The sequence below is a fragment of the Cottoperca gobio genome, chromosome 4, assembly GCF_900634415.1.
Source record: "Cottoperca gobio chromosome 4, fCotGob3.1, whole genome shotgun sequence".
Taxonomy (NCBI): Eukaryota; Metazoa; Chordata; class Actinopteri; order Perciformes; family Bovichtidae; genus Cottoperca; species Cottoperca gobio.
In genome coordinates this window covers 22,020,923-22,046,988 of record NC_041358.1, presented here as the reverse complement: position 1 = coordinate 22,046,988, position 26,066 = coordinate 22,020,923, and the positions used below count along the sequence as shown (strand labels likewise).

The 26,066-nt window shown below is 39.7% G+C and overlaps 3 protein-coding genes across 5 annotated transcripts; 2 read left to right on the top strand and 1 right to left on the bottom strand.

The window, feature by feature from the left end:
• Positions 1-1,309: 1,309 nt before the first annotated feature.
• Positions 1,310-5,311, top strand: LOC115006589 (cytochrome P450 2J2-like). The gene is made up of 9 exons (XM_029428871.1): positions 1,310-1,501; positions 1,839-2,004; positions 2,398-2,550; positions 2,639-2,799; positions 3,222-3,395; positions 3,488-3,629; positions 3,767-3,954; positions 4,433-4,574; positions 4,697-5,311. Exons 1-9 carry the CDS (start codon positions 1,310-1,312, stop codon positions 4,870-4,872), a joined length of 1,494 nt encoding a protein of 497 aa, XP_029284731.1. The 3' UTR covers positions 4,873-5,311.
• Positions 5,312-6,682: 1,371 nt separating this feature from the next.
• hook1 (hook microtubule-tethering protein 1) lies at positions 6,683-19,184 on the bottom strand. The gene is made up of 22 exons (XM_029429474.1): positions 18,935-19,184; positions 16,986-17,071; positions 16,305-16,374; positions 15,740-15,790; positions 14,700-14,832; positions 14,296-14,363; positions 13,907-13,969; positions 13,059-13,142; positions 11,283-11,446; positions 11,061-11,201; positions 10,351-10,552; positions 9,727-9,837; positions 9,532-9,619; positions 9,381-9,447; positions 9,148-9,288; positions 8,921-9,008; positions 8,653-8,684; positions 8,461-8,543; positions 7,709-7,809; positions 7,473-7,574; positions 7,299-7,367; positions 6,683-7,205 (listed from the first exon to the last, which is right to left on the bottom strand). Exons 1-22 carry the CDS (start codon positions 18,986-18,988, stop codon positions 7,047-7,049), a joined length of 2,157 nt encoding a protein of 718 aa, XP_029285334.1. The 5' UTR covers positions 18,989-19,184; the 3' UTR covers positions 6,683-7,046.
• LOC115006879 (E3 ubiquitin-protein ligase RNF170) lies at positions 17,793-26,063 on the top strand. Of its 3 annotated transcripts, none has more exons than XM_029429476.1 (7): positions 17,793-18,872; positions 21,788-21,890; positions 22,640-22,751; positions 23,149-23,254; positions 24,410-24,483; positions 24,564-24,674; positions 25,227-26,063. In XM_029429476.1, exons 2-7 carry the CDS (start codon positions 21,862-21,864, stop codon positions 25,521-25,523), a joined length of 729 nt encoding a protein of 242 aa, XP_029285336.1. In that variant the 5' UTR covers positions 17,793-18,872; positions 21,788-21,861; the 3' UTR covers positions 25,524-26,063. The 3 variants fall into 3 exon arrangements, with proteins under 3 accessions (XP_029285336.1, XP_029285335.1, XP_029285337.1); XM_029429475.1 differs by having other exon boundaries at positions 17,802-18,872; positions 25,188-26,063; XM_029429477.1 differs by lacking the exon at positions 21,788-21,890 and having other exon boundaries at positions 17,802-18,872; positions 25,188-26,063.
• Positions 26,064-26,066: the final 3 nt, after the last annotated feature.

Genomic DNA, 26,066 nt, shown 5'->3' with positions numbered 1-26,066 from the left:
AAGGTAGGTGTGTGTAACCTTTATGGTTATATAAGTCCACTATCACAAGGACCTTTGAGTCTGAATTGGTGATTTGTTTTTCATGTAATCTATCCAGTAATGTTAGTAGTTGGTAGTGTAGTGTGAATACTTGAAAAGCTTAGACCTTCCTCCTACTCCTGGTTTGACTCTCTTTAACAATGTGGCTTTATGATTTGTTGCTGGGTTTTGACCTCAAGGGGCTATTCCTGTTTATTTTAATTTTTATCCTCATTGCCGATTTCCTGAAAAACAGGAATCCTCCAAATTATCCTCCAGGACCATTGGGTTTTCCGATTGTGGGGAATGTCTTCAGTATGGACATGAAACATCCCTACATTTATTTTACCATGGTAAGATGTATTACATGTACATACATTTTTTTTAACATGTATAACTTAATAAAATAAAAGCAATTTAAATTATTTTCATCCTTCATCCTTCCTCTTATGGTGACCCATGTACAAGCCATCGGAAATGGAATAATAATGAACAGAGCATGCACAATAAAGGCAAACTTTACCAGACAGGGGGCTTGTGAAGAATCATCAATCCAAAGGTAGATCAGGTAGGAGAAAGCAAAAGGAGATATATATATATCTATCTATCTATAGACTTTAGTTTCCTTTCTAACACAATGTGAAAGACATTTTTGACAGCAGATGTTTGAGCTTGTCACAGCAGGAAATGCATTAAAAAACATTCAAACAGCTGCACTGAGGTGAGCTAGTTACAGGGTGCTGGTGTTGTGCATGCTGGTTTACTGTCCAGGTGTTCTGGGACACTTGGTGAAACTGAGGCAGTGGTAACATTTGTTTAACTTGTGTTTTTCCTGCCATTACAAGTCAACAAAAACTATATTACAAAAAAATACCAGATCAATGTCCTATCATCTATTCCAAAAGGTCTGTGAGGACAGAAACGTCTAATCAGAATCATTACACTTTTGGACAAATCTGCATATTTTTTGTGATCTACTTGCTGCATAAAATCGTGAAATAATAAAAGGTGGTTAACTACGTTATAAACAGTTTGACTGAGGACTGACATCTCTGAGAATAAGATTTGATGTCTATGAAAGATCTTCTTTAATGCTTTTTATAATGTCCATTTTGTTATGACCGTAGCTTATTCTTACTCTGCATTTGGTAAATGGAGGGCTGATCACACACATAGGTCATTATATGCACAAAAGGTGTGAGTCAGCAGAGTACCAGCCCATCTCTGACTAGAAGTTGATGATGGAGCGAGTCATCCTTATCAGTCCCTTGCTATTCTCCTTTGCTTCACAATGTGGCTGTGTGATTTGTTTCTGTGGCTTGATCTGAGGGGAATGCTGCTTTTTATTTTTGCCGTTCTCGTCGTTATGTATTTTTTGAACAAAAAGGATCCACCCAACTTTCCACCAGGACCACCATCTCTCCCTCTTTTAGGAAACGTTTTCAACATTGAATCCAAACAGCCTCATATTTACTTAACCAAGGTAAGACTACAGAATCAAATGTTCATACTATGCAGCTGTGTTTTTTTTGCGAAAACTTAAGCAAACGTGAAAGGTGGAAGGAAGATTTGCTCTCTATATACTCTCCTTCTTTAGTATGCAGTAGAGTCAGAATCTCAAACAAGGGAAATTAATGCTAAATCATATGAGACTCTACTCAAACAGAATATTTAAAAAGGTTCATGGAAGAAAACAACAATGCTAAAAACCTGCTGATAGTAAGTCACAGTGTCACAGAAATGATTGTCCTGAACTATGCATCTTATCAGAGTCACATGCTGGACAATAGGCCGCTTATTCTCTGCTCCGGCATCCACAGCTAGCTGAAGTTTATGGGAATGTGTTCTGCATACGTCTGGGAAGACACAGAACGGTGTTTGTGTCTGGGTGGAAGATGGTGAAGGAAGCCATAGTGACACAGGCAGACAACTTCGTGGACAGGCCTTTCAGCCCGATGGTGACCAGGATTTATTCAGGGAACTCAGGTGAATCACACAAACATACATTACATCAGACCTGTCACGATAATTAGCAACTTATCGTACGATATATGGACATGACCCCGATCCTTTTTGCTAACCTCGATATTGCCTGTTTACATGCGCGTTTGTTTACATAAGAATGTCACCAACATTTTAGCCATCATGATGGCAGAATAAACAGAAGGTTTTCCCTAGCGTTATAAGTGTTTTTCCATAGCGCCTACATTAAATGCTCTTAAAATAACAACAATATTGTTTATCGCAATGTTTTCTTTGACAATATACCGTCCAAACATAATAGTTATCGTGACAGGCCTACAGCACATTGGTATTTAAGAAGACAACCTGTCCCCTGATCCTTGCCTGAGTAAGGTTGTGTGTTGTTCTCTGTCTCAGCGGGTCTTTTCTTCAGTAATGGGAACGTCTGGAGGAGACAGCGGCGTTTTGCCATGGCCATGTTACGTACCTCTGGTCTGGCCAAGAGCTCCATGGAGCAGAGCATCTGTGAGGAGAGTCATCATCTGCAGGAGGCGATGGAGAAGGAGAAAGGTTGGCAAAAACAACACAACTGGAAAAGAGAACAATTTGTAACAGAATAAAAAGTTTTTAAATAAACACCAACATTTCTTCTGCTCAGGTGAACCATTTGATCCTGTGCCCCTCTTAAACAACGCTGTGGCCAACATCATCTGCCAGATAGTGTTTGGGAGGCGCTTTGACTACAGCGACCACAACTTCCAGAGCATGCTGAAGAATCTGACTGAAATGGCCTATTTGGAGGGCTCCATATGGGCTCTAGTAAGATGCAAAGAAGCTCGGACACAACTAACAACCTCACATGGCTACAGCTATTCATAACATGGACCAGAACCAGCGTGTCAGGAAAAAACACCTGATTTTATTGACTCATTTGTAGCGATCAATACTACAAATACTCGATATAACTCGACAGCCTATATCGAGATAGTTTAGGATAATGGATCATATTGGATTTGACTTTTTTTTTTCTTCATCCAGTGATTTTGTCCAGTATCGGACTGATGCCAATACTGAGTATCATGTCAGCACATCCCTAATTATTTGTAGATTAAATAATCTTAATAACAAGAATTGTCATTTTAGAAGAAAATATTGTGAGCTAAAGCGAGATCTTTACTTGCTAATGGATATGGATATGGATATTAACAACACTAAATAAGTCCTGTTTCCTGTCTAAACAGCTATATGATGCATTCCCAGCGCTGATGAAACACCTGCCGGGCCCTCACAATGGCATCTTCAGCAGCTCCAAATCTTTGGAGGCATCTATTAGGGAAGAGATAGAGAGACACAAGTTGGATCTGGACCCCAGCAACCCACGAGATTACATCGACAGCTTCCTGATAGAGGAGACAGTATGGCGTTTACATTGTTGCCAATCAATCAATATGTTTGAGAAACAAAAACTAACTGACCGTATGTTTTGTCCCTCCGCTCCGCCTGACAGCACAACAGAAACAGCGAACTGCGTTTTGACGATGGCAACCTGGTTCTGTGCTGTCTGGATCTGTTCCTGGCTGGTAGTGAAACCACTTCGAAGACCCTGCAGTGGGGCCTCATCTACCTCATCAAGAATGCTTATGTCCAGGGTGGGTGTTCAGATACAGGAGTCTTATCAGCAGCAGCACAAAAAAGTAGATTAAAAGTTACCAGAGAAAGAATATGTTGAAGATCAAAGAAGTCCTTTTGATTGATCAGTTAAAAATCTTTCATTTTTATCTCCTAGATAAAGTCCAGGCAGAGATAGACAGAGTGATCGGAGAGAGCCGCCAGCCCACGATGGCAGACAGACCCAACCTGCCCTACACTGATGCCGTCATCCATGAGATCCAGAGGATGGGAAACATTGTTCCTCTAAATGGACTCAGAATGGCCGCCAAGGACACGACACTGGGGGATTACTTCATACCCAAGGTGCATTTAGGTGCACTTATAGCACGCAGCCACTAGGGCGTCTGAACGGACAGTTGTGTCCATTATTTGTTTATTACAAAACCAATATGTCATTTTGTGAAGTCAGAATATAATGTAGGCCCCGTGATTTGGATCCGCTCCAAAATGTAACATGTTTTTTCCTTGGTCCATGCTACACCCTTCCACCACACTTCATGAGAATCAGGCAGGTAGTTTTTCAATGAACCTGCTAACAAACCGAACCAGCAGAGGAAAAAAATGAATAAAAAAAGATGAGTGATGACGAATAATTAATTATTGAGTTTACATACATGTAACCACATGCCTGCGACATCCTTAATGTCTTCAGTGTCAATACTCACCATATAATCTCACAACAAGGAGTGGCTGTACTATCCGTGTATCTCTTCTAATCTTTTTGTATAAACAATATTAAATAGATTTGTGTGTGTGTGTGTGTGTGTGTGTGTTTGTGCAGGGAACCTCAGTGATGCCCAACCTGACCTCTGTGCTGTTTGATAAGACTGAATGGGAAACTCCAGACACATTTAACCCTGAACACTTCCTGGATGCTGAAGGGAAGTTTGTGAGGAGGGAGGCATTTTTACCTTTCTCTGCAGGTAACGTTCACATTAAACTGAGTATTATGGGTTTTATTACCTGAACTGAAAGAAGAACATGTTAGCTAAATAACGAGTGTTTAAGGTCATATTTTCCACTTGCCTTCATGCTTGTTTTACAGGAAAGCGTGCATGTCTGGGCGAAGGCCTGGCGAGAATGGAGCTGTTCCTGTTTTTCGTCAGTTTGTTCCAGAAATTAAATTTTTCTACTCTGGATGGAGTTGAGCTGAGTACAGAGGGAATCATTGGAGCCACCCGCACGCCGTACCCCTTTAAGATCTATTCCAAAGCCCGCTGAATCCTGCAACCTATCCTCTACTATAGACTGTTACAGCAAAGCATAAAAATATTATGCGTCTTTATATACATATAGACAACACGTGCTGAATCTGTGGTTAGTTATCCTGTCAACACCAGACCATTCAAGTTTTTAAACCAATCCAGCAGAGACAGCTTTTAATAATATGTCCCGTCTACAACATGTGTGTGAAATACTGGAGCTGATGGTGACACAAGGAATTGTTTCATACAAGGGGAAGGCCACAACACATACTCGCATCATGTCATGAATTATCTTTTGTCCAACACTAACACGGTTATATACCTAGCAGGTAGCAGCACAACTCTCCAAATAGCTTATCAAACATGTCTATTATTAACCAATTAACAATATATATGATTTCAGTAGGAATATTGCCCACTATAAAAATAAACGGCCAGATTTCGTTCTGTCTCTCTCTCTGCTTTTTTTTTTTATGTGTTGAAATGAAAAGCAATGATTTTGGTTTTTCAGACCTTCCCCGTTTCTCATCTTTGCACCCAAACTGAGATGAATGCCACTGAATTTAAAAACACACTTTTAGAAAAAGAATTTATTAATTTATTCACAAGAAAACCAAAGGCTTAAAATGTTGAACTCCTAAAAACTCATAATGCCTCCTCACTTTTCCTCATTTACACACAGACATATAACACCACACATGTAGTTTCTGTGCCGTGCTACGTTAGATTGTACTTCTTATTTTCATATAGATGACTGCTGATTTTAAAAAACCAGCAATCTACAAGAATCATCCACTGCAAAGGAAAATAAAAGCGCTTTGACACACATCTATATGCCTCTTTAGTGTTATTGCAAACACACAGTGTGAAAAGGCAATCAATCAACAGCCATTACATGTGAAACAAGTGCAGTTCAACTTAAACCATATAAAAAAGGTTGGACAGCCAATAACCCACAACACCAAAGAAAACACCTGCTTACACCTTCACTCTGAACTTTCACTGACACTAAAAAGTTCATGATTAAATACAATATCGAATACAATTCAAATTCTCAAGTTAAAATTTGCAGGTACTGTATGAAAGCTTAACCTGAATCTGACATTTGGATCAGAAGCTGGTGTTTAAATCACATTTACATTACATGTATACAGAAGATTTTCAAAATATTCAGTGAATACAAAGGCTTGCCAGTTTTTATTTAGAGCATGCTGCCAGTAAGGAAGTCTAATCACACTTTAAGAGTATATAAAATACACGATAAACACACGAGTCCTGGTGTTTTAATGTAGTATGTGTTGTCGCAGCACCTCAGATGTTGATCAGGTAATATGATTTATGGGATTTTCACAGCTTTACATGACGGGCTTGTTTCATTTTAGTAAAAAAAATCATAAGTGACAAATGATTGATGCTTTAAAGCAGTTGGTGGCCAGCACCAAATATAGCGATTCTTTTCTCAAAGACATCTGAAGTACGTTTGTCTTTTCGTCTGTCTGCAGGATGACTACATTAGCGCCCCCTCAACTGCATAGCATGATGGTAAAGCTTTCCATACATCAACAATCATCTGCAGTTAGTTGGCTTTAGCATTCAAGTAACCCTTTTTAAAAATCACATTCATATATCGCATGGGCTCCAATTCTGAATAAAATAGTTAAGCATTCATTTACATTTCTCTCATTCCTGTTCAAGTACACAGCGTGACAGGATATAAGAGACTGAAGGCTAAATTGATTTTTCTTTTCTATATATATATATATATATATATATATATATATATATATATATATATATATATATATATATATATATATATATATATATGTATGTGTATGTATGTGTGTGTATGTGTGTGTGCGTGTGTGTGTGAAATATGCTCCAAGTCTACAGGTTGGGACAGTGCGCTAGTTTAGCTAGTGAGGTGAACACAGGTTGTGGGTTCCTGTTCTAAGAAAGGTGCGCCTGTAGCCAGTGTATTGTGGGACAGCTGTCGTCTCAGTTGGTTATGTCTCATTAGTAAGTGATCATTGATCCCAATCAGCCAATTCACGACCCCTCCCCAAGCGCTGAGAGCAGATGTGTTTAAGGACACTTGAGTGCTCACTGATTGGAGGGAGAGTATTCTTCCCTTAACTTAATAAAGGTGAGACATTTGGCTCTGTGAGTTAGTTATGAGCTAGTTAAGGTTTACTTGGAGGTAGTGGCAGGCACATTGATGGAGAGTGCCCGCCGAGGGGCGTTTGAGACTTGCCGCTGCTGGGACAAGAAGGACTGTCCGGGGGACAGCACGGAGGAGGTGCAGCCACCGAGACGTGATTCAATCGCCAGCTTCTGATAGTTCAGACTCTGGAGGACAAAGAAAGACACATTTGAGTGTCAATAATGTCATATAAAGGCCGGATATAGTACATCCCATATGGACTATAACAGATGTTTTACCTGGTTATACCACGCAGTGACGATCAGCTTCTCCTCATACTCTCTCAGTTTGGCCTGCTCACATTGACGCTGCAGAGGCAAATCAACCAAACATGAGTTAAGTTTGAAAGCCAGTTCTTACGAATATAAAAAGTTCTGTATGTTCACAGTGAACGAGACAAAAAGCAGATTTACTTCCAGGTTGATAATCTGCTTGTCCCGATCTGACACCTGGTTCCTCAGGGCCTGGATCTCAGCAGTGGCCGGATTCAGCTTCGGATCGAGTGCTCGGATAACCTACAAGCACAAAAGAAAGGAAAGGTCGGAATTCAGATTAAACTATTGGACTTAACCTTGTGTTTTAAGGAGTAACAAAACAGGAATAAAAAATATAAAGAAAAAAAGAGAAATTATATTATCTCATCACTCACATTGCGAGCTTTCTCCAGGTACATTTTGTACCTCTCTTCCATGGCCCTCATGTCATCATCCTTCTTCTTCAGAGCAGCCATCAGCTCCTCCAGCTTTAAGGCTTAGAGGCAAGAAAGAAAGTAAGTATGAGGTTTCACTTCAGTCATATTGTGCTGTTGTGTACTGATGAAGTGTTGCAGAGAAGATCTCCCATCGTCACACTTATCTCCACACTCATCATTTTATAAACTTCTCATAAAAAGATCATAGTTCGAAGGGGAAAAAGCACTCTGGGTGTTTTATATTTCTTTAAGCAATCGTGTTATGTGTTGCTAAGCTCAGGATGCAGCGACGGTGAACTTGGAGGGAACATTTACACGTGGGGGGGCGAGCCCTTAAATTAAAATGGCTAAATCCTTGCAAAAGAAAACTCCACATAAAAGTAAAAAAATGTACGTTACCTACATGTCACGTCATGTACACTCACTAGAGCACTGCACACAATCCGTAACCGGTGGGAAAACATGCAAGAACGTCCTTGTTTTATTCTTATATTGTATATCTTTACAATCATTCATCAAAATATCTTTTGGGTCAAAATTTGCCATTTTTAGGTTTCTAGTTCGGAGGTTGTTGTTGTTGTTGTTTCACGTGGCGATGGGTAACACTCAGAGAGCTGTAGGTGAGGAGAATTCCTTCTGATATAGCCGGACAATGGCAGGTGTTATATGCAGTCTACATCCTGAGAGACATTTATAAAATGGAGACTTACCAGTTTGAGTGTTGTCAGGCTGAAGGTCCTCCAGCAGCTCTTTCTTCTTCATGATTTCGTCCTGAGCCTCGTTCAGTTGGACCCTGAGGAAACAAAATGCTGTTCCTTTACCTCCCTCTACTGGAGAACACATACATTCATTTTACATCCCCCAACTTTTCTAATCAGAGTTGACACATAATTCACACGTACATGTGCGCATCGAGTTTCCGCTTCAGGTTTGACTGTAAAAAAAGAGAAAAGATTTTGAGCTTATTGGTTAAATCAATTAATTATACACTGCAAAAATAAACACATTTGCAAAGATTACCTCTAAATCAGTTGAACATTTTGAGTGAAAACATAAACTAATGTGATTTCCTTCCATAATGCCCTGCCAGCACAAAGTCTAACAGCTTAATGAGATAAACTCTGTGGGACTTTTTCTCTGTATGGCTGCCAGCGCTCTTGGCACACTCACATCATCAGGTTTGGCCGCCTGGCTCTGCAGAGCCCTCTGGAGGTCCTCCACCTGCTGCTGCAGCTCACTGATCCGCTCTCGACTCAATCTGCAGATTGATCACCGTGTGGAGGGAGGAAATATAAGCAAAATAATACATTTATAAAACACACAAAACGACTATGGAGAAAAAGAACCTCCATCACATCCACCTGTTGCTCATTTACGAAGACAGATTAACTGGTGACCTGTTCTCGGTGTCCAGTTCACTGCGTGTCCGATGTGCTTCCTCCAGCTGGGCCTGCAGTGCAACGATCTTCTCTCGCTCACACTCCTCCTGCTGCACTCTCAGCATCTTGTTCTCATGCTGCAGCCTGATGAACTTTTCTCTGAACAACAACGCATGCAAAGTCAGTGATCACACATCACACTTGAGCAGAGAGTAAACTAATTCTACGTTTTCAGAAGAAGTGTCTATTACCTGAACTCAATGGGTAACAATTCAGCTGCCAGGTTATCATGGCTTGGGCTGGTAGAAAGAAGAATCCCTACATGAAAAAAGTGCGCACTTTAGGGTGTAAAAGTGGCAAATTAGCATCATTACTGTCAGATATGACTTTCCAGTGAGATACCTGCTTGGGAGAGCTGGAGCTGTTGAACCTGAGTGCATCGCAGCTCCACATTGATCTCCTTCAGAGAATCTCTCTCGATGATGGTCCTCTGAGGGGAAGATATGATGAAAAAACAAATGTCAGTAAAGGACGTGACAGCGAGAGTGAAAAAGTTCTTCTGCCGATTCTTCATATCGCATTTCAAAGCTGCCTCACCTCTTTCTCTTTTATCACAGTTTCGTGCTTTTCCTCTAATTTCTTCATCTCGTAGGCCAGGTTGTCAGCTCGCCGCGACTCCTCAGACAGCTTCCTGTGTAGGTCCTGGACCTGACAGACAGCATGAGAAAAAAACACAAGTAAACAAACAAAACAATATGCAGCACTTTTATACGGAAGCCGAGAACGGCCATGCTTAAAAACTACTTTTTTTTAAATTCACTTATGTAGGTTAGTTACTTTCTTTCTCGTATTCACGGGACAATAGGACTGTTGGAGAGGATTCATAACTGAACAGAAAGTCAAGGCATAAATTGATTTACTAATTTGCATCCGGCCTGGTCTCTCCTTAAATGACGAGGACTGATCTGAACGTTATCTATAACAGCAATACACAATGTCATTTCTGCCTGTGTTAGACTTTAATGGAAGTACAGTCAAATCCGCTGATTAATAATGTGTACTTCTTGATCTGACACTTTCATCTTAAATCAACTGCTACTGCTAATAGTTGAACCTTTTGTTTACGGGCAGATCATCTTGAGATACCAAAATGATTACCTTGTCTTATAGCATATGTATTTTTAGGGTGGAGTTTCCAACCATGCTTTGCAAATGACTTACCTGTCTCTTGTATGTCTCGAGCTGTGCGCGGGCAGCGTTGGCCTTGCGCAGTTCTTCCTCCAAGCTCACAGAGTTTTGCATGTAGGTCATGTTATTCTCCTCCAGCAGCTTCATCTGCCTCTTCAGATCACCGAGATTCTCCAGTTTACGTTTGTATGTATCCACCGAGGCCTCCAGTATCACCACCCGATCTGAGCAGTTCCTACAGTATATGAATATAAAATAAATGCATAAATACAATTTTAAAAAGCTACCAATGAATAACTGACTCCAACTTCATCAGGAAGGATACTTTTCTATCTTTAAGGTCTAATAATTGCACATTGTCTCTGTTACAATTTAATAAATGCATCTTTTACCGGGTTTTTACTTTATTTTGAAATATTACTTTGTATATTGATGTTTGATTGATATATGATGTTGTGTGTGCTGATTGAAGAGGTCGACCTACTCTCTCAAGGCCAGTGGAGAGCAATATGTGCGCTGATCTTTGTTCCAGAGAAACAGAACATAAGCTAATTTTACTGATTAGCACACCTCTAACCAGGCAAGGAAAGCTAATCAGTGAAATCACGAGTGACCTTCTCTCTCCAGCTAACTGGCTCAGTTTCTGAGTTTGTTTGCTGCTCCTTGGAGAAAAACCTGTTTTGTTACATTGTTTAAAAGAAATACTTCACCAGACCGGATTAACTTCCCCCACAGACACAAACCTCAGAACGTCCAGTTCATCTTTCAGTGTTCGAGATTCTTCTGCCAGGCTGGTGAGCTCGTCATTACGGTGCTGAACCTCGATCAGCTGCTTCTCCAACTCCTCACAGTGGATTCGGTAGTCATCCTTAGCAGCCTCCAGCCTAAAAAGATGCAAATGCACATAATTGTTCAGACTTTTACAACCATAATGCAGTTGCTGCTGTACATTTAACGTGACACACCTGAAGGTCTCCTCCTGCAGCGCCTCTAACTGTTGCTGCAGCAGGTTGTGTTTTTTTCCTGAGGGGGTGCTCGGGTCGTCGAATGTGTCCAGCTGATTGGCTCGGTCTGTTAGGACATCGTTCTCAGCCAATAAGCTGTTCCGTTCCTCTTGCAGAACAGTCACCTGTCCACAGTACAATAAGGTTTAGAGCCACTCTCACAAAGTCACACAATTTTCACAAAGTTAACGTGAATTAAATTAACAAACAAGAACATATTTGTGTCAATGTGTGATGTTAAATGTCTCTTTTGTAAATTATTTCATGCAAGCACAGAGTCACATCTGAGCATCAAAAGACCCCCCCCCCCCCTCCATTACAGATAACTCTCTTCCTCTCCCAGCTGTTAAAGCAAACAGTGCAGTTAATCCATGCTGGAAGCAGAGCACAGACAAAGTGCACTTTAAGCAAACATGTTAATACACGGTTAGTTTGACTTCTCACCCATCATTTCCCTGATGTGTACTTTTTAGCAGCAGTCACTGGACTAATAGTCAGAGTTTAACTTGTTCAAAGGTCCTGCAGACAACATGTCTTCAAACTAGATAAAAACAACATTGAGGATCCTTGTCCAACATTACAAACTACATGTTTAACTAGAGCTGGGCTACATGGTTCAAAGCACTATCATAATAACAACAATATCTTTCTGATGCATATAAATGGTATGTAACATAACAATATTAAGATATAAAGCATTACAATGGACAAAACCTTTCCCACGTGTAAAATAAAGACACTTCAGTAACTTATGTTGTTGCTTTTGTGTTTTGCTTGATATCATTCAATTAGAAAACAGAATTTTCTAAAATGATATGATGATCATCATTACCACAAGAATTAAACAAAGTCTATAAAAAAAATGATGTTGAATTATTACCCAGACTTATCTTTAACAATACTAAAAAGTCTCACATAGAAAGATTCATTACAGAATAAAGTGATGCTGCTTTTACCAAAAGATGAAACAATGGTTATTATGACAGATGTTCTTGGGTGAATTACTGGAAGGATACCGCACAATATTAAACACACACTGCGTGACTCGTCTCGGACAGAATCCTGATCTGTTAGCGGAGTTAGAGTAAACATTTGAGCGGCTGGTTTAGATGGGTTTAGTTTGCTGAATGGTCGGCCATGTTGGACTTACCTTGCTGCGGCGAGAGATGAGCAAGACTTGTGACAGAACAAATCAATCTGTCGAGAGTCCAGTTAAACAGTTGATCAGTGCCTGTGCTACATCTAGTCTGCCTGATCAGTGCTGAGTGAGGCCTTCCTGCAGCGGCAGAGCGTGGGCTGGTTGCCACAGTGGGACCAGCAGAGCCCAGACTCTAAGCCCACAGTCCTTCTGCCACAGCAGCTCCAGACAATGGACCCAAGCATTACAGCGAATTACACAACTCTGCATGTGCATGTGTTTGTAGACATGGAAATTGTCACATATCACTTCCACGAGGCTGTTCTCTGCAGACGAGCTAGGCATTTCATATTCGTCGCAGCTATAGTGAAGCTGCATGCAACATTTATCTTATGTTCATTCTAATATTGACGAACATAAATGGCCTTCTTTTGCCTTAATAAATATTAATACCACAAGATATTAAACTAAAGCGGTCAGGTTGGGAACCCACAAGTTTATGCATAATTCTCCTTATGGATTCAGTGGTGCCTTTTTGAGTGTGAGTGTGTGTGTGTGTGTGTGTGTGTGTGTGTGTGTGTGTGAGCTTTGTATTTCACCTGTATGTCCAGCTCTTGACAGCGTTGGGCCAACGCTTCCTTCTCTGCTAGAAGTTCGGTGAGTTCCTCTAGAGCTTTTTTCAGCTGGACACATGAAGGAAAAGCAGAATTATCTAACACTTACAACATAACTGCTGCAATACTCCGGTCAGAAGGTTCAAAAGGCTTTCAAATCCTCCTCACCTCCTCTTCATGGATAACCATGTTACATTTTTACCCAATGTCAAGCCTGTTACACACGACTCATTCCGCCGTCCCTCTGCCTGTTCAGGCAGCTGATGCCCAGAGCGCTGCACTGTGCAGTGAGGGTCATTATTCGAGCACTGGGATTCTCTGCACAGCGGTCAAACATAATAAACGCCTCAGTGATGAGTAACTCTTTTGAAAAGTTAATGTTAACTTTAGCTGCCAAATGTTAGACTGGTGACCAGTTTATAGAGCACATCAGAGCTGACAGGATAAGTTAATAAATTGACTAAACGACACAAAGTTACAATATTTTGATCATCAAGTGCATCTTTGTTTTTGATAAGTCTGCCTCTTAAAAAGGTGAGGATCTTCTTTCTCCATTTACTATCATAACAAATGTAACACCTCATACATTTTTACTTTTGGTAAGACAAAAAAAGCAAATACCCAAATACTTATATGAGAAAATGATTTAGACATAAATTGCAAATGAAAGAAATATATGCAAATAATCATTACATTGATGTTGTAGATTTGTTTTAATATTACAGAGTTTAAACTCACTTAGTTAGAGAATTACACAGCAGAAAGTACCGACTATGTGCAAACAATAAGAAAAGCTCCCAGCGGGGAATCTCTGTTGTGATAATAACACTGACCTGCTGTTCCAAGTCCCCCGACAGTTCTGCTCCAAACGGGGACATGATCTCTCTGCTCAGGAGCTGAAGAAGAAAGGGTCACTGGGTTTATGGATCACACAGACTCATTAGAATAGCTACAAAGCCTCAATATATTTTACCTGAACACAAGCGTAGCCTATGAAGTCCCTTTAAAACACTTAAGCTAAAATTACTCAAAACTGTACAACTGCTCCGCCAAGCTTCTCTGAATAGAGTGGAGTTGTACGAGATATTTATCCATAGTCAGTGTATTACTACAGTGGATGGCGGTTGACACGCCCCTGTAATTAATACATGGACTATGGATAGGTACCTCATACACAACTCCGCTTCAAAACATCCAAACTATCCCTTCATGATGGACTGACCTCCTGGATGGCTGTCATCACAACATGCTGCACAGACTCCTCCAAGGTCATGATGATCTGAATGTATTCTGTGGATAGAATGAGAGAGATTCAAAAACTACACACATTGACTGCATAGTTTATTATTTTCCAGCACTTGTGTCCCACTTCCAAATGCAACACTGCCGTCATTGATTACCCAGCCAGGCTGCCTGATGGGCTCTGCCCTTGTCAGAGACTTGGCAGGGCAATAATTAAACATTGTTTGGCTGACTGGCCTAAAACTGACCTAACAGGATTGAGGACGGATGGAACAATTTGCTTTCCATCTACTCTGTACAGCACATATAGACACTGTAGAAATGTTTGTGTCCAATTTTAATTTGTGTACACGTATTTCATGCAACACAAAAGCAGCCACATACCTTGTTTGTGCTCACATCTGACAGCACAGCCCAATACGAGCTGCAGCAGCCTCCCCAGCTGCACGGGGTCTGCATGCTCTGCCACCAGGGCCAGATCGGGCAAGGGGAAGTCTGAGATTTCCTGGCTTAAGACCTGATGGGACAGAGACGGATAACACTGAGTGAAACTGCATTGATTATAAAAGCTCTGTAAATAACACACAATACCACAATTAAGAGGACTGATGAATAAAATAGTTGTGTGTTGATTTAGCAAAGTGGATACAAAAAATGGCTGGGCTTCAGCACTCCATTGTGTATTGTATGCCAGGCGTTAACTGCTTGATGCTTGTTTTGATCTCAGTTGCACACCAGGCTCCTAGGGTTGGGCGCTACGTAAACAGTGCTTACTAGAACTCCCACAAGATCTGAATGAACACACAAGAGTATCGACTCTCACATACAGCAGGTGTGTCTCCCAATCATCAACTGTGCAAACACAAGGAGGATATCGTGCAGTGGTCTTTTCGTTAACTTAATACGTTCGTCAACGACCTTTGAAATTTAAAGAAATTAAAACTTTACTAAATCTCTCTATTTTTGTTGACAAATTATTACAGGTTAATTCTTTCAATGCAGCAGTGTGCTGAGGATTAAAGCAGCAAACAATGATCAGTCATCATGAAGACTCGACGTAACTTATTTACTTAAATTAACAGTGACAATAACATGGCTTGGGAGAAAGAAACAAGGTGACAGTTTGGCCAGAATAACACAACTTAAATGTTCAATATAGTCTGATGACGAAAGAAAGACTAAAATATCAATAGTTTTCATTGACTAAAACTATACTAAAATAGTTACGGTTGTCTTTGATGAAGATAAGACTGAAATGCCCAGACTTTAGTCATCTAAAACTTGAATAAAAATAACAAAACAGGATGAGGTCGAATAAATGTGATAAAAACTAACAAGGACATTTGACATTAAGACTAAATGAAAAAGATAATAGCTGACAGAGTCAAAACCAATATTGTACACGTCACATGACCACAACTTACCTCATTATAATAATCCACAATCATCTGAAGGATCTTCTTCAGGTTGTTCATCTGAGATCACACACAAGATTATAAAATATTATACACTTAGTTTATAGTCAAATGGGAACCAATGGAACAAACTCACAACAGAGATTCACTTCAAACATAATTTATGTTCATGCCATCACAACATCAAGATTTTTCCAAATGTACACAAAAAGGTCTTTTTCACAGCAAACATTTTGAGTCATCTAAACAGTTTCCTGCTCTGGCATGTCAAAATGTCCTACATGAAAGAGGCCTATAGGGTAGGAAGAAAACAGCAACAGGGAAAAACGTCACAGCCAGACAGAAGGAGAGCGAGTGGCATGCATTTTCTTTCTAAATTACATTACATAAAGCTGACAAATTTGGACAAACATACATGTACACATTCACCAGAGGAGCGCGGGCTAAGCCGGGAAGAGCACCAGCGCAGGAGGTCAGTGTCAAGGACAGTTTAGCAGGGTTGAAGCAAACTGAGGATTTAGCACAAGTCAGAGAGGACAGATAAAGAAATGGGGAAGACAACACTGCTCTGTACCTTCAGTCTCCAGTTATCCTCAACTGTTTTCAAACGACTGAGCCATCCATCAGTGAACCACGCTGGGTCTCTGCAACACACAGAGGGGAACACAGTTCATCTACACCATCGTTCAAGGTCAAATTATTCTAGATAATATTGAATGTTTAATATAATATTAATCATTTTCTCAAACTTATTTTACTCACGCAAATGATTTCCTAACGTATCCAGAATATTTTTTTAATAATTCCTAGAAACCAGGTGTGTTCTTTCATTCAGCTGTGTGTATGTAGGTGGAGCGTGACAGCAACTTTTTCTTTAAGGTTCAAGCACTTAACTTTAATGCATCGTGAACTCTAACGGTTACTGTCTGAGCAGAGCGTGGTATCTCCTTCCTCTACAATGGACCTATGTAAATCAAAGCTGGTGCCAATTGGTGAAATGTATAAAACAATCCATCATTGTTTGATTTTAATTTCCTGACAAATCTGATGTTTCCTTTTGCTGATTTACATAGTTGAACAAATGGTTTGCACTACATAAAAAAAGAAAAGTCACTACAAATGAATCATCAAATAGCTTTTTGTGTAGAGTGCTTTAATGTAGAATCAGAGGGTGTGTGTGTGTGAGTGTGTGAGTGTGTGTGAGTGTGTGTGTGTGTGTGTGTGTGTGTGTGTGTGTGTGTGTGTGTGCTCTTACATCTGATGCAGTGCCTGTGATATTGCCGCTCCACTGGTCAGCTCCTCCACTGTTCTGCAGGGTGCAGGAGTGTTGAAGGTCTGCAGCTGAGAGGCACAAAGCACAGCATAACCATGTGGACAGGACAACAACCCGTGAAGAGTGCAGGGAACAAAACAATGTTAGGCACATCGTGACAAAGCTATCACTGGAGAGTTATTTCACAACAGAGCAGATGTGTTGAGATGGTGTACTTACATCCAAACCACTAACTGGAAGAATAGTTAAAAGGAGAGAGGAGATAGTACTAGCAAGGTTAAGACAAGGGCTTCCTTGCGTCAGTAAAGATGTAAATAATTTAATCAACAGCTAGGATGGTAAGGTGAATTCTCCTGAGCTAACATCGTTTTCCTCAAACAGGAACTGTACAACTGTACCCCGTACACATCCCATTGTTTATGATGGTGATCATTACCAAACCAGTTTGAGGTTCACTCCAAAACATTTACATCTAGCGTTACATTTAAGTCCACTCTTTGGGAACAACTTTTAAAGTTATGTGTCTAGAAAGTAGCTGAAATTAGCTACACATTTACCAGCTGCAACCTTAGTGATGCTTACACATGACTGCATCACTAATTATAATCCAGTAATACAATAACAAGCGTGATATGAGCCATTTTACATAATGAGTACTTTCCCTTTTGGTACTTTAAGTAAATGTTTAAGCCTATGGGCTAAGCTCATCCGTATGTCATTTTACTTGCAGGACTTTTAGTTGTAACTTATTTTTACACAGTGGTATTGTTATTTTTAATAAGTTAAAGATGGAAACTTATTAAACCACTGATAGAAACGTTTTGTTTCCTAGTTGGACACAAATGTTTATGGCATAAAATCCTGATAGACTAAACCTTGGGCCACATTTTCTAAAAGGTTGCTCTGAACTTCGAGGACAAAAATGCCCATGTCAAACTGCCACAAAATTATTATACATTAATATTATTTTCCATTTTCACTGAATTAAATATTGTAACCAATATCAGAATTATAAGTGTTGTTGTTTTGTTTTTTTTTTATGAATTTTTTTATTCTTCTGTGTACAAAATGCTAGGGGGATTTTCTATGTATAATTAGCAACAACATTGTTTGTGCAGGAAATCATGAAAATAGTATGTATTTTTTTTTTTAAAAGGACTATTTTGAGGGTCTGTATTTTTTATTTGTTTATTATTGACTTATTATTATTATTATTGGAGCTGTGGTTGAATTAAAAAAAATCACATCTTTGCCAAAAGTTATGCTATAAGCAATAACACAGCCAAAATGTTCACAAAATGCAAGGTTTAATCTAACCTCCTACTTAATTGTAAAACAGTAACACTGTTTACCAACAAGGTAACTGGTGTGGATTTGATATAGCCGTAGGATTTAGACACGAGATCTAATTAGCCTAAAACAACCAACAGACCGTGGATTCACAACCATGAAGGACAGGTGCAGCAACGCTAGCCAAGTGAAGATACTAAACTATTGCTGCTGTTAGCTTCATTTAATCAGTTACATAAGGTTAACAAAAGAGCAACATCCCACACATATATCCTACTTCATTGGATTAGCACCCTAATTCCGGCGAGGATCGACTAAACTAAAGGATAGTGTTGTCTTTGTACCTTTAACTTTGTATTTATTAGCCTGCAGTACCAGCTCACGTCGTTACGTAGGTGGACTGACACTGTTGCTATGGAGGCTCTAATTGAGTTACAGCTGCAACAGAAGCTAATTTCTGTAATTACGATGAACTGTTCGACTAACTGACAACCAACTGACGACCAACTGCCATATCTTGCCTGATTTTCTCTGGGCTGGTGAAGTGTTTTCGCGGACACCCCCACCACCTACAAACAGGTAAATCGTTTCCTTGTATCATTGTCATAACGCTATAAACTGAGAAAAAAAAAAACCCTTACCCATATCACGAGGCTCTCGGTCAGTGCCGTTTTATACTCGTCCATTTGTTCCATTTTAGCTTAAAGCTAAAGTATTTTCCTCCACCTGTCAGCAAAGCTCTTCCGCTCCTTTCCTCTGCATTTGACCTCACCTGCTGCCAAGAGGTAGCTCTCCAACGACAAATACGTAAATTGGAGAGCCACGACGGCCGTTCCGACTTTAAAATAACGTAAAGTGTACGTGAATGGCAAAGCTTCTTAGTTCTTTGGCGTTTACTTGCTTGCAGGCAGCGAGTTGAGAAAAGGGAAGGGAGATACATGCCGTATCCAATCAGAGTTGAGATATGTGAAGATTGACGGCTATCAAACCGAGCTGTAGCCAATCAGTAAACGTGATCTGCAATTAACGTATTGTTTGACAAAAAATAATCTGATCTGTGTAATTACTAAATGGCATCCTGTCGTTATTTACGGATTATGGATTATGTAACGTTGATGAAATACAATGCAATCGAACAGAGTTTTATTTTAGAGTAATATTTTAGTATTAGTATTTATTTTTCCTAAACTCTGTGCTCATCACTATTGTCACTACTTTAAACCGTCACTTTACCCTTAGCCTATATGCTTTTATTTACAACTGTTTACTCCTCTGTGTGTGTGTGTGTGTGCGCGTGCGTGTGTGTATATATATATTCTTATTATGCATATACTTACTATATTCCTGTTTACAATCCATCATTAATTTTCAATACATTTATTTTACTTTATTTATATTTTGTTTGTTTATATTTTAGCCCTGTCTTAGATTCAGATTTTGCTTTTACTTGCATGATTTTACTTTCATTGCCTGAGGTCTGAGGTTGTCACTGCCAATGACCAATGCTCCTCTGTAATTGCTGCGCGCTTGTTAACAATAAAGAACTTGAACTTGAATTATTTCATCAGATTTCATAAAAGAAAGACTGTTTTGGTTTGCAGTATTTAATCTGCTGTCAATACAAATAGCTTAATAAGACAGAGAGAGATATACATACAGTATGAAATCCCCATGAAGCTGCATAGAATTGCAGACAAAGGTAACAAAATATTTCTATCAAATTCCCTGTGTTGTTTAAAAAAGTTAAAACCAAAACCCAATAAATAAATGTAAGAAAAGGCTACTGAAATGTGCAAAATAATAATAAACTGCAAACACGACAAAAACACCAAACAGATACATTTATAGCAAACATCAAATAAACAATTTAAAGAAAATGTGTTTTGCCCTATACTTTCGTTCGATAACTTTGTTTGGCCTCATCTTCTCTGCCAACAACACAAGTAATAACACTTGCTCAACCAATATGAAATCTTAATTGCAGTTTGTTTCATGTACGACTACCTGGCCTACTGTAAAAGATAAGAGATAGAGACACTTTATTGCCATTCATCTATATACAGTACAGTACAGTACATAAAGAAACACAATTATGTTTTCCCGCAAAGCAAAATAATGAACAAATTAACATAAGGTGCAAACAACAAGATACAAAATGAGTTACAGAGCGCGTCACAAGACAGAGTTCGAAAGACTACATAACCTCACCCGATAATAATCCTGCACAGCCAGTTTTGCAGGTATTGCTTGGAGTTGGATTTTGAATACAAGTGGAATGTTAATCTGTTTCAACCCTTCATTTATAGGCTACATGAACTCAAAATAGAAAGTATTTTCTGACATGCCAACTGTTCTCTGAATGTAAATCCTTTCATGAATATAATAAACCTCCACACATTAACCATTCACATATCTCACGTGAGGGTGTGTGTGTAATTAGAATTCAAAGGCTACAGTGTGTCACCTGCTCTCTCAGCCACATTATGGACATTTCCAAACAAAGCTTGTAGGAGATGAGATGTATCAGTAGCCTTATTACACGTTTAATTTCAATTTGGTTGAATGCAGCAACGCATTGTTACATTGCTCTTTAGGGCAAACAATAAGGTGATATAGTCGTTGATATGTCACACACTCCTAAAATCAGTGTGACCCGAGACTGCACTTTACCCCTGCGGCCTGCAGGAGCGTCAGTAGGGGATCTCCTGAGCTATTACCAGACCCAGACTCATAGCTGCTATTTTTAGATGACCTGATCCACATTGATACTGTAAATATTTGTCAAGATATTTCTGCAATGGCTGCTATTGGTGAATTATGAGAAGGTTATCACTCAGTGTGAGATAGTTATTTTTAATCAAAGCATATTTATTTTAGTATTTTATTTACCACTTTATTGCTATATTTTGAGTCATTTTGCCAACACTTTTGCTTTATATTAATGTTAGAAGAATGTGAATAGAGAATACAGAAATCTACCTTTTATACCACAGTGGATCTATGAGAGTCCTGCTTTTTGTTGCTGGGTTGATTATCTACTGCTGACTTGTCTCTCCACAACCCTTAGTGTTGTAAGGTGTTAATGTCAGCGACATCCACATGCGTTTCACAACCAAGAGTTTATAGTAAGAGAGGAATTATGTTAAGCGGGGCTGTTGGCAGAGTAAACTTTGGGTAAATGATTGGCTGAGTCAGATCTAACCTACTTAAACACAGCCTGGCTTTGATCTGGTGGAAAGTCATGTGACCCCAAATAGTTTGCCTGGGGCCAGACTGGAGGAGGGGGGCTTTTTTAGATGTAATGATTTTAATACTTTAACACTAAAAGTTGATCACAGTCTATCGTAACCATGTCACAAGTGGTGTTTTGGGAGTAGCACGACTGTGTACAAACCCCTGCTTTATTCATCTGACTTCATTACTGCTCCCTTAAAGAGAACAGCTGATATTAGAGGGTGTAGTTGATCATTAACAGGCAGCTTTATTTTATACAGTGATGCTGCCAGGCAGCACTTCACTTCCTTCTAGGAGACTGTGACTACGGTCAGCTGCTGTTTCTAGTTCCACTATGCTGCCTTACCACATCTCTCCGTCCAGGTGAGTCTCATCATACGTGTGGAAGGGTCACTTTTTGTTTTCTTAGAACACAAGTGAGGTTGTGTAGTGTAACTGTACTTTTAAGATATTTTAGGTTTTGGGTTTAGGGAAAATTTCAGTTCGCTCCATCGGATTTGTAATGCACTAGACTAGAAACAGCGTAATATGACATTTTAAATAGTTTTTTGTTTACTTTAAGAGCTGCACAAAGTATGACGTTAAATATGTTTTAGACCAGAGCAAACCACAAACAATAAGATAATAGTGAATATATGCATGTCGGACATATTAATGACAAGTATTAATGATCTGTTTATCTGTCTCAATAACTGACTTAACTTTATAAGCTGATTAGTGTAATCACTGTAAATGTAATTTGATGATAAAAGCCAGATTGTGAAGCTGAAGTTGTTAAAGATGCCAGGTGACAGTTACAATCGCAGCCTGCTTTTATTTTACTATTCACATTATTCCTTGCATTGATAGTTTTTAATTTCCATCTAATATATTCACTTTACAAATTAATTCAGCTTTAAAAGCATTTTGGGTAAATGGCAGTACTTGTCGATGCAACATATCATCGTATCTGCCAAACTGCTGTAGTCAGAGCATCAGCATCTGTCAGCATCATAGAAAAGAGCTGAGTGCAATCAACCTTGCCTCACAAATCGTTAGTTTTGTGTCAGTATCTCCTCACCAGCAGTATTTAAGGCGTTTTGTCATTGTCGCCATGTTGTGTCACGTTGCAGACTGGACCATCTCCCCTCTGAAGATCCAGCGGGTCATGGCCACCTCAGGTCATCCAGATCTCTGCTGCGCTCACCCGAGCGGTCAGCATCAACGTTAATGTGCCGCCATAAGGTGAGAATTTCACCCACGTACACGCAGTGAGCACATATATGAAACTTATGTTTTTCAGGTTCTTCAGTGTTGAATTTTCATTTTCTTTTTTTTAAATGTCTGAGATCTTCAACAAACGGTGTAAACAGCACAAACACACAGCTTTATTTATTAGGGTCACATGTGGAGATAGCTGCCAACGAATGATAATAATCTCACTGTTTACATGTCTAATCCCAGACCATAATCAAAAGTCCCAGAACATGTATTGTGTAGCTTTTTGTTGTTCTATAGAACACAGTATCAGGAATAATACATTTGGCCATAAAGTGTTTTATCAACTATTGCTCTGCTTCATATTTTCTTCTTCCTGTTTTCTACCTCCCGTCTCTGTTTTCTTCTCTTCTCATCTCTTTAGGAAGCTACACAGTCACGTCCATCCACAAGCCGAGACTGGCACTGTCCAGTGTGCTTGCAGACGGCCAGTTTCCCAGTTCAGACGAACTGTGGCCATTTGTTCTGTGGTACGAGATTCAACACACTCCAACACACAAACTGACACACGAGTATCAGAGCGGACAAGTTCTTTCATTCATGTGATTGTTTACTCGCTCATCGGAGACTGAATTAATTCATTGGTCTTTCACTCTCACACTTGCTCACCTGTAGTGTATAACTTTTTATTTCATTGGCTGATCAGTGTAACATCAGTGTGTCTCGAGGCTTCTTTTCAGGCTTTCAATAATTAACCGTTGCCATGGTTTTCCAACTCTGCCTCTTACATGACAACTTTACTAAAAGCATTCTTCTCAAAGGTGTACGGTTATTTAAGATGTAGCGAGTCACCAAAGTTAAACACAATCAATCAGCTGTTCACAGATGTGCAGAAGTGAACCCTTAAATGCAAATCTTTAAATAAAAGATGTGATTGTGTTACATCATCGTATTATATCGAGTATAATTAGATAGACCCATCTTTCATTTGCACTTTACACCCAGATATTACGTGAGGCAAGGCAGCCTTATACAATATATGTATAGCAAAAAAACACAATGCAACTAGAAAGAAATGTATGTGACTTACTCGCAACTCAGTCACATCAAGCACACACGAAGCTCAAAGTATTCGAGTCTGAAGATACCTCCAGGATGTTCTAGCAACTATGAGCAACTAAAGCAGACGTCCCCAAACTTTATCATTTGCACTCTGTGACCAGAACCATTTGACCCGAAAGGTGCGGGGGTATCATACCTTTTACCTTTTAAGTTTATCTAAAATATATTGTGGAAGAAGGACGTCCAGTGCTTACAGACAAGAAAGTGCTTTGCTATGAGACAGTCATACCTGCAACACGCTGTATGTTTATGGCACAAATGCACAACCGTTTAACCTTGATATTATCTGTCCCAGATTATATAGATATTTGTATTGCAGTACCTTTACCACATCATAACACAGTAGTCCTGACCCACTTGTGTGTCGCCTTTTATACTCAGAGCCTTTTTTAATCCTTGATCTCCCAAACACGGCCTGTTATCATTAAGTTACAATACTGTAACTTTAGCGCATGCTCGTCATGCCTGCATCAGAGTTCCATCACAGTTTTACTGGAATGATGCAATAGAGTATAAACTGTTTAATGTTAAATGTAAAAGTGTTGGTTTATTTGATTCTGCAGCTCCCTGTCTGATCGCCTATTGGAGACATGGATCCTGGTTGGATGCTATCAGCTGCCCTCTCTGCAGACAGAAGGTACTTTATGCATGATCCCATGAAAGGTTCGATGAAAAGCTTGAGTGTGAACGTGGAATAAAATGTTTCTTATTTTCCAGGTCAGTGTGCTGTGTAATCTTTTTAACGAGAGTCGATCAGACCAGCAGTCAAAGGAAGTTCTTGGGGAAATCACAGAATATAACAAACGTTATTCTGGAGCCCCGCGAAGGGTCAGTACTCTAACTAACCTTATTAGAAACTATTCTTTCACAGTAGTTTTCCCTATTCTACACCCTTTACCTGTGTCTGTATCAGGTGGTGCAATGTTGTGTAACAGCCTTGAATTGTAACATCAGATTAGATTACGGGAAAGATGAGAATTCTTCCACCGTTCCCTCTGATAAAAGAGTTTGGTAACAGGTATTTGGTATTTGGCATTTGGTAACCACTTATGCAACCTCCAGGATTTATTGTCCAACAAGGCCCAACAATGGAGGTGTCAACACACACCTCACAGACACACCTAGTTGCCCTACCACGGATGAGTGCTTCCTTTCTTTTGAAATAAGTACATAACACATTGCATGCATTTGGCTGAAAAGTGAGTTTTCCTTCTCATACTATATTTAGTCTTTGGCCTAATATCATGTACAATTATATATCATGTTTGCATGTTCATATCTATATATAAATGTCATGTTTTCTTCTGACTTGTGTTGTCATCTTCACACTGACCCCTCCAGGTAACAGACTACCTTTGTGACGCGCCTCTTCTCCTGCAGTTGCTGACCCGAGGCCTGGGCACCATGGGAGGACTTGTGTGGTTGTTTTTATTCAGGGTGGCCCTGTGCTGTGTGGGGACCGTGGTCTCCATCTCCTACCCTCCTCTGGACCCCGTCTCCTCATCAGCAGATACCCTGGAAACAGACCCCTCCCTGTGTGGAGTGCTGGGGGTCTTAGATGACCTGGTGGTGGTCGTCCTGCTCCTTATCTGCGTGATCAACATCAACCAGCAGATGGCGCCAGAGAGAGGACACTCTGCAAATGCTACAACCTCCCAAGGAGTGATGGGGAATTAACTGTAGACAGATGCTGCTGGAGTGTCAGTACAAGCTGTTTGACATGGACTTTCATTGGATTGCTTCCTTCTGGTTGTGTTTAGTTGGATTAGTGGATGCAGGAATATTGACGACAGCACAGCGTGAAACAGATGAGATGTTAGACGGCGTCTGAGCCTCTCAGACTGTGGACTCGGCCTGATTGTCAAGTGTTTACAAAGCATACGTGAGAGTGATATTTAAAATACAATGTCATGAACGTCCTGTGGACTGCAGTGTTTGGATGGGACATCATTTTTTAATCCATATTAAATAGGCTTGTTTAAATTCCTTTATATATTTCAATTATAATCCACATTTCTTACCTAGAAAGAAAACTGTCCACTGTGTCATTTGTAGTCATGCAACAGTTAGAGTCTAACTGTGCAGAACATTTGGTCCAGAATTAAGTTTGAGATAAACTGTCGTGTCTGTAATATTCTACTATATGTAAATACTTGATAGTGTACATTTGTGTTATTGAAGAATATTTATGCGTTTTAAAAAAACAAACATGACACACAT

What these genes read in the sequence shown, in the direction of transcription:
- hook1 (XM_029429474.1), bottom strand. Translation starts at nt 18,988, where the DNA reads ATGGAACAAATGGACGAGTATAAAACGGCACTGACCGAGAGCCTCGTG. An exon ending in TCACAGGCACTGCATCAGAT is followed by an intron (nt 16,375 to 16,985) that starts GTAAGAGCACAC and finishes TGTGTGTTGCAG; the next exon opens with AGACCCAGCGTGGTTCACTG. An exon ending in TCGAGACATACAAGAGACAG is followed by an intron (nt 9,838 to 10,350) that starts GTAAGTCATTTG and finishes GCTGTCTGTCAG; the next exon opens with GTCCAGGACCTACACAGGAA.
- LOC115006589 (XM_029428871.1), top strand. Translation starts at nt 1,310, where the DNA reads ATGTGGCTGTGTGATTTGTTTCTGTGGCTTGATCTGAGGGGAATGCTG. An exon ending in GGCGATGGAGAAGGAGAAAG is followed by an intron (nt 2,551 to 2,638) that starts GTTGGCAAAAAC and finishes TCTTCTGCTCAG; the next exon opens with GTGAACCATTTGATCCTGTG. An exon ending in AGGGCTCCATATGGGCTCTA is followed by an intron (nt 2,800 to 3,221) that starts GTAAGATGCAAA and finishes CTGTCTAAACAG; the next exon opens with CTATATGATGCATTCCCAGC.
- LOC115006879 (XM_029429475.1), top strand. Translation starts at nt 21,862, where the DNA reads ATGCTGCCTTACCACATCTCTCCGTCCAG. An exon ending in TACCACATCTCTCCGTCCAG is followed by an intron (nt 21,891 to 22,639) that starts GTGAGTCTCATC and finishes GTCACGTTGCAG; the next exon opens with ACTGGACCATCTCCCCTCTG. An exon ending in CTGTGGCCATTTGTTCTGTG is followed by an intron (nt 23,255 to 24,409) that starts GTACGAGATTCA and finishes TTGATTCTGCAG; the next exon opens with CTCCCTGTCTGATCGCCTAT.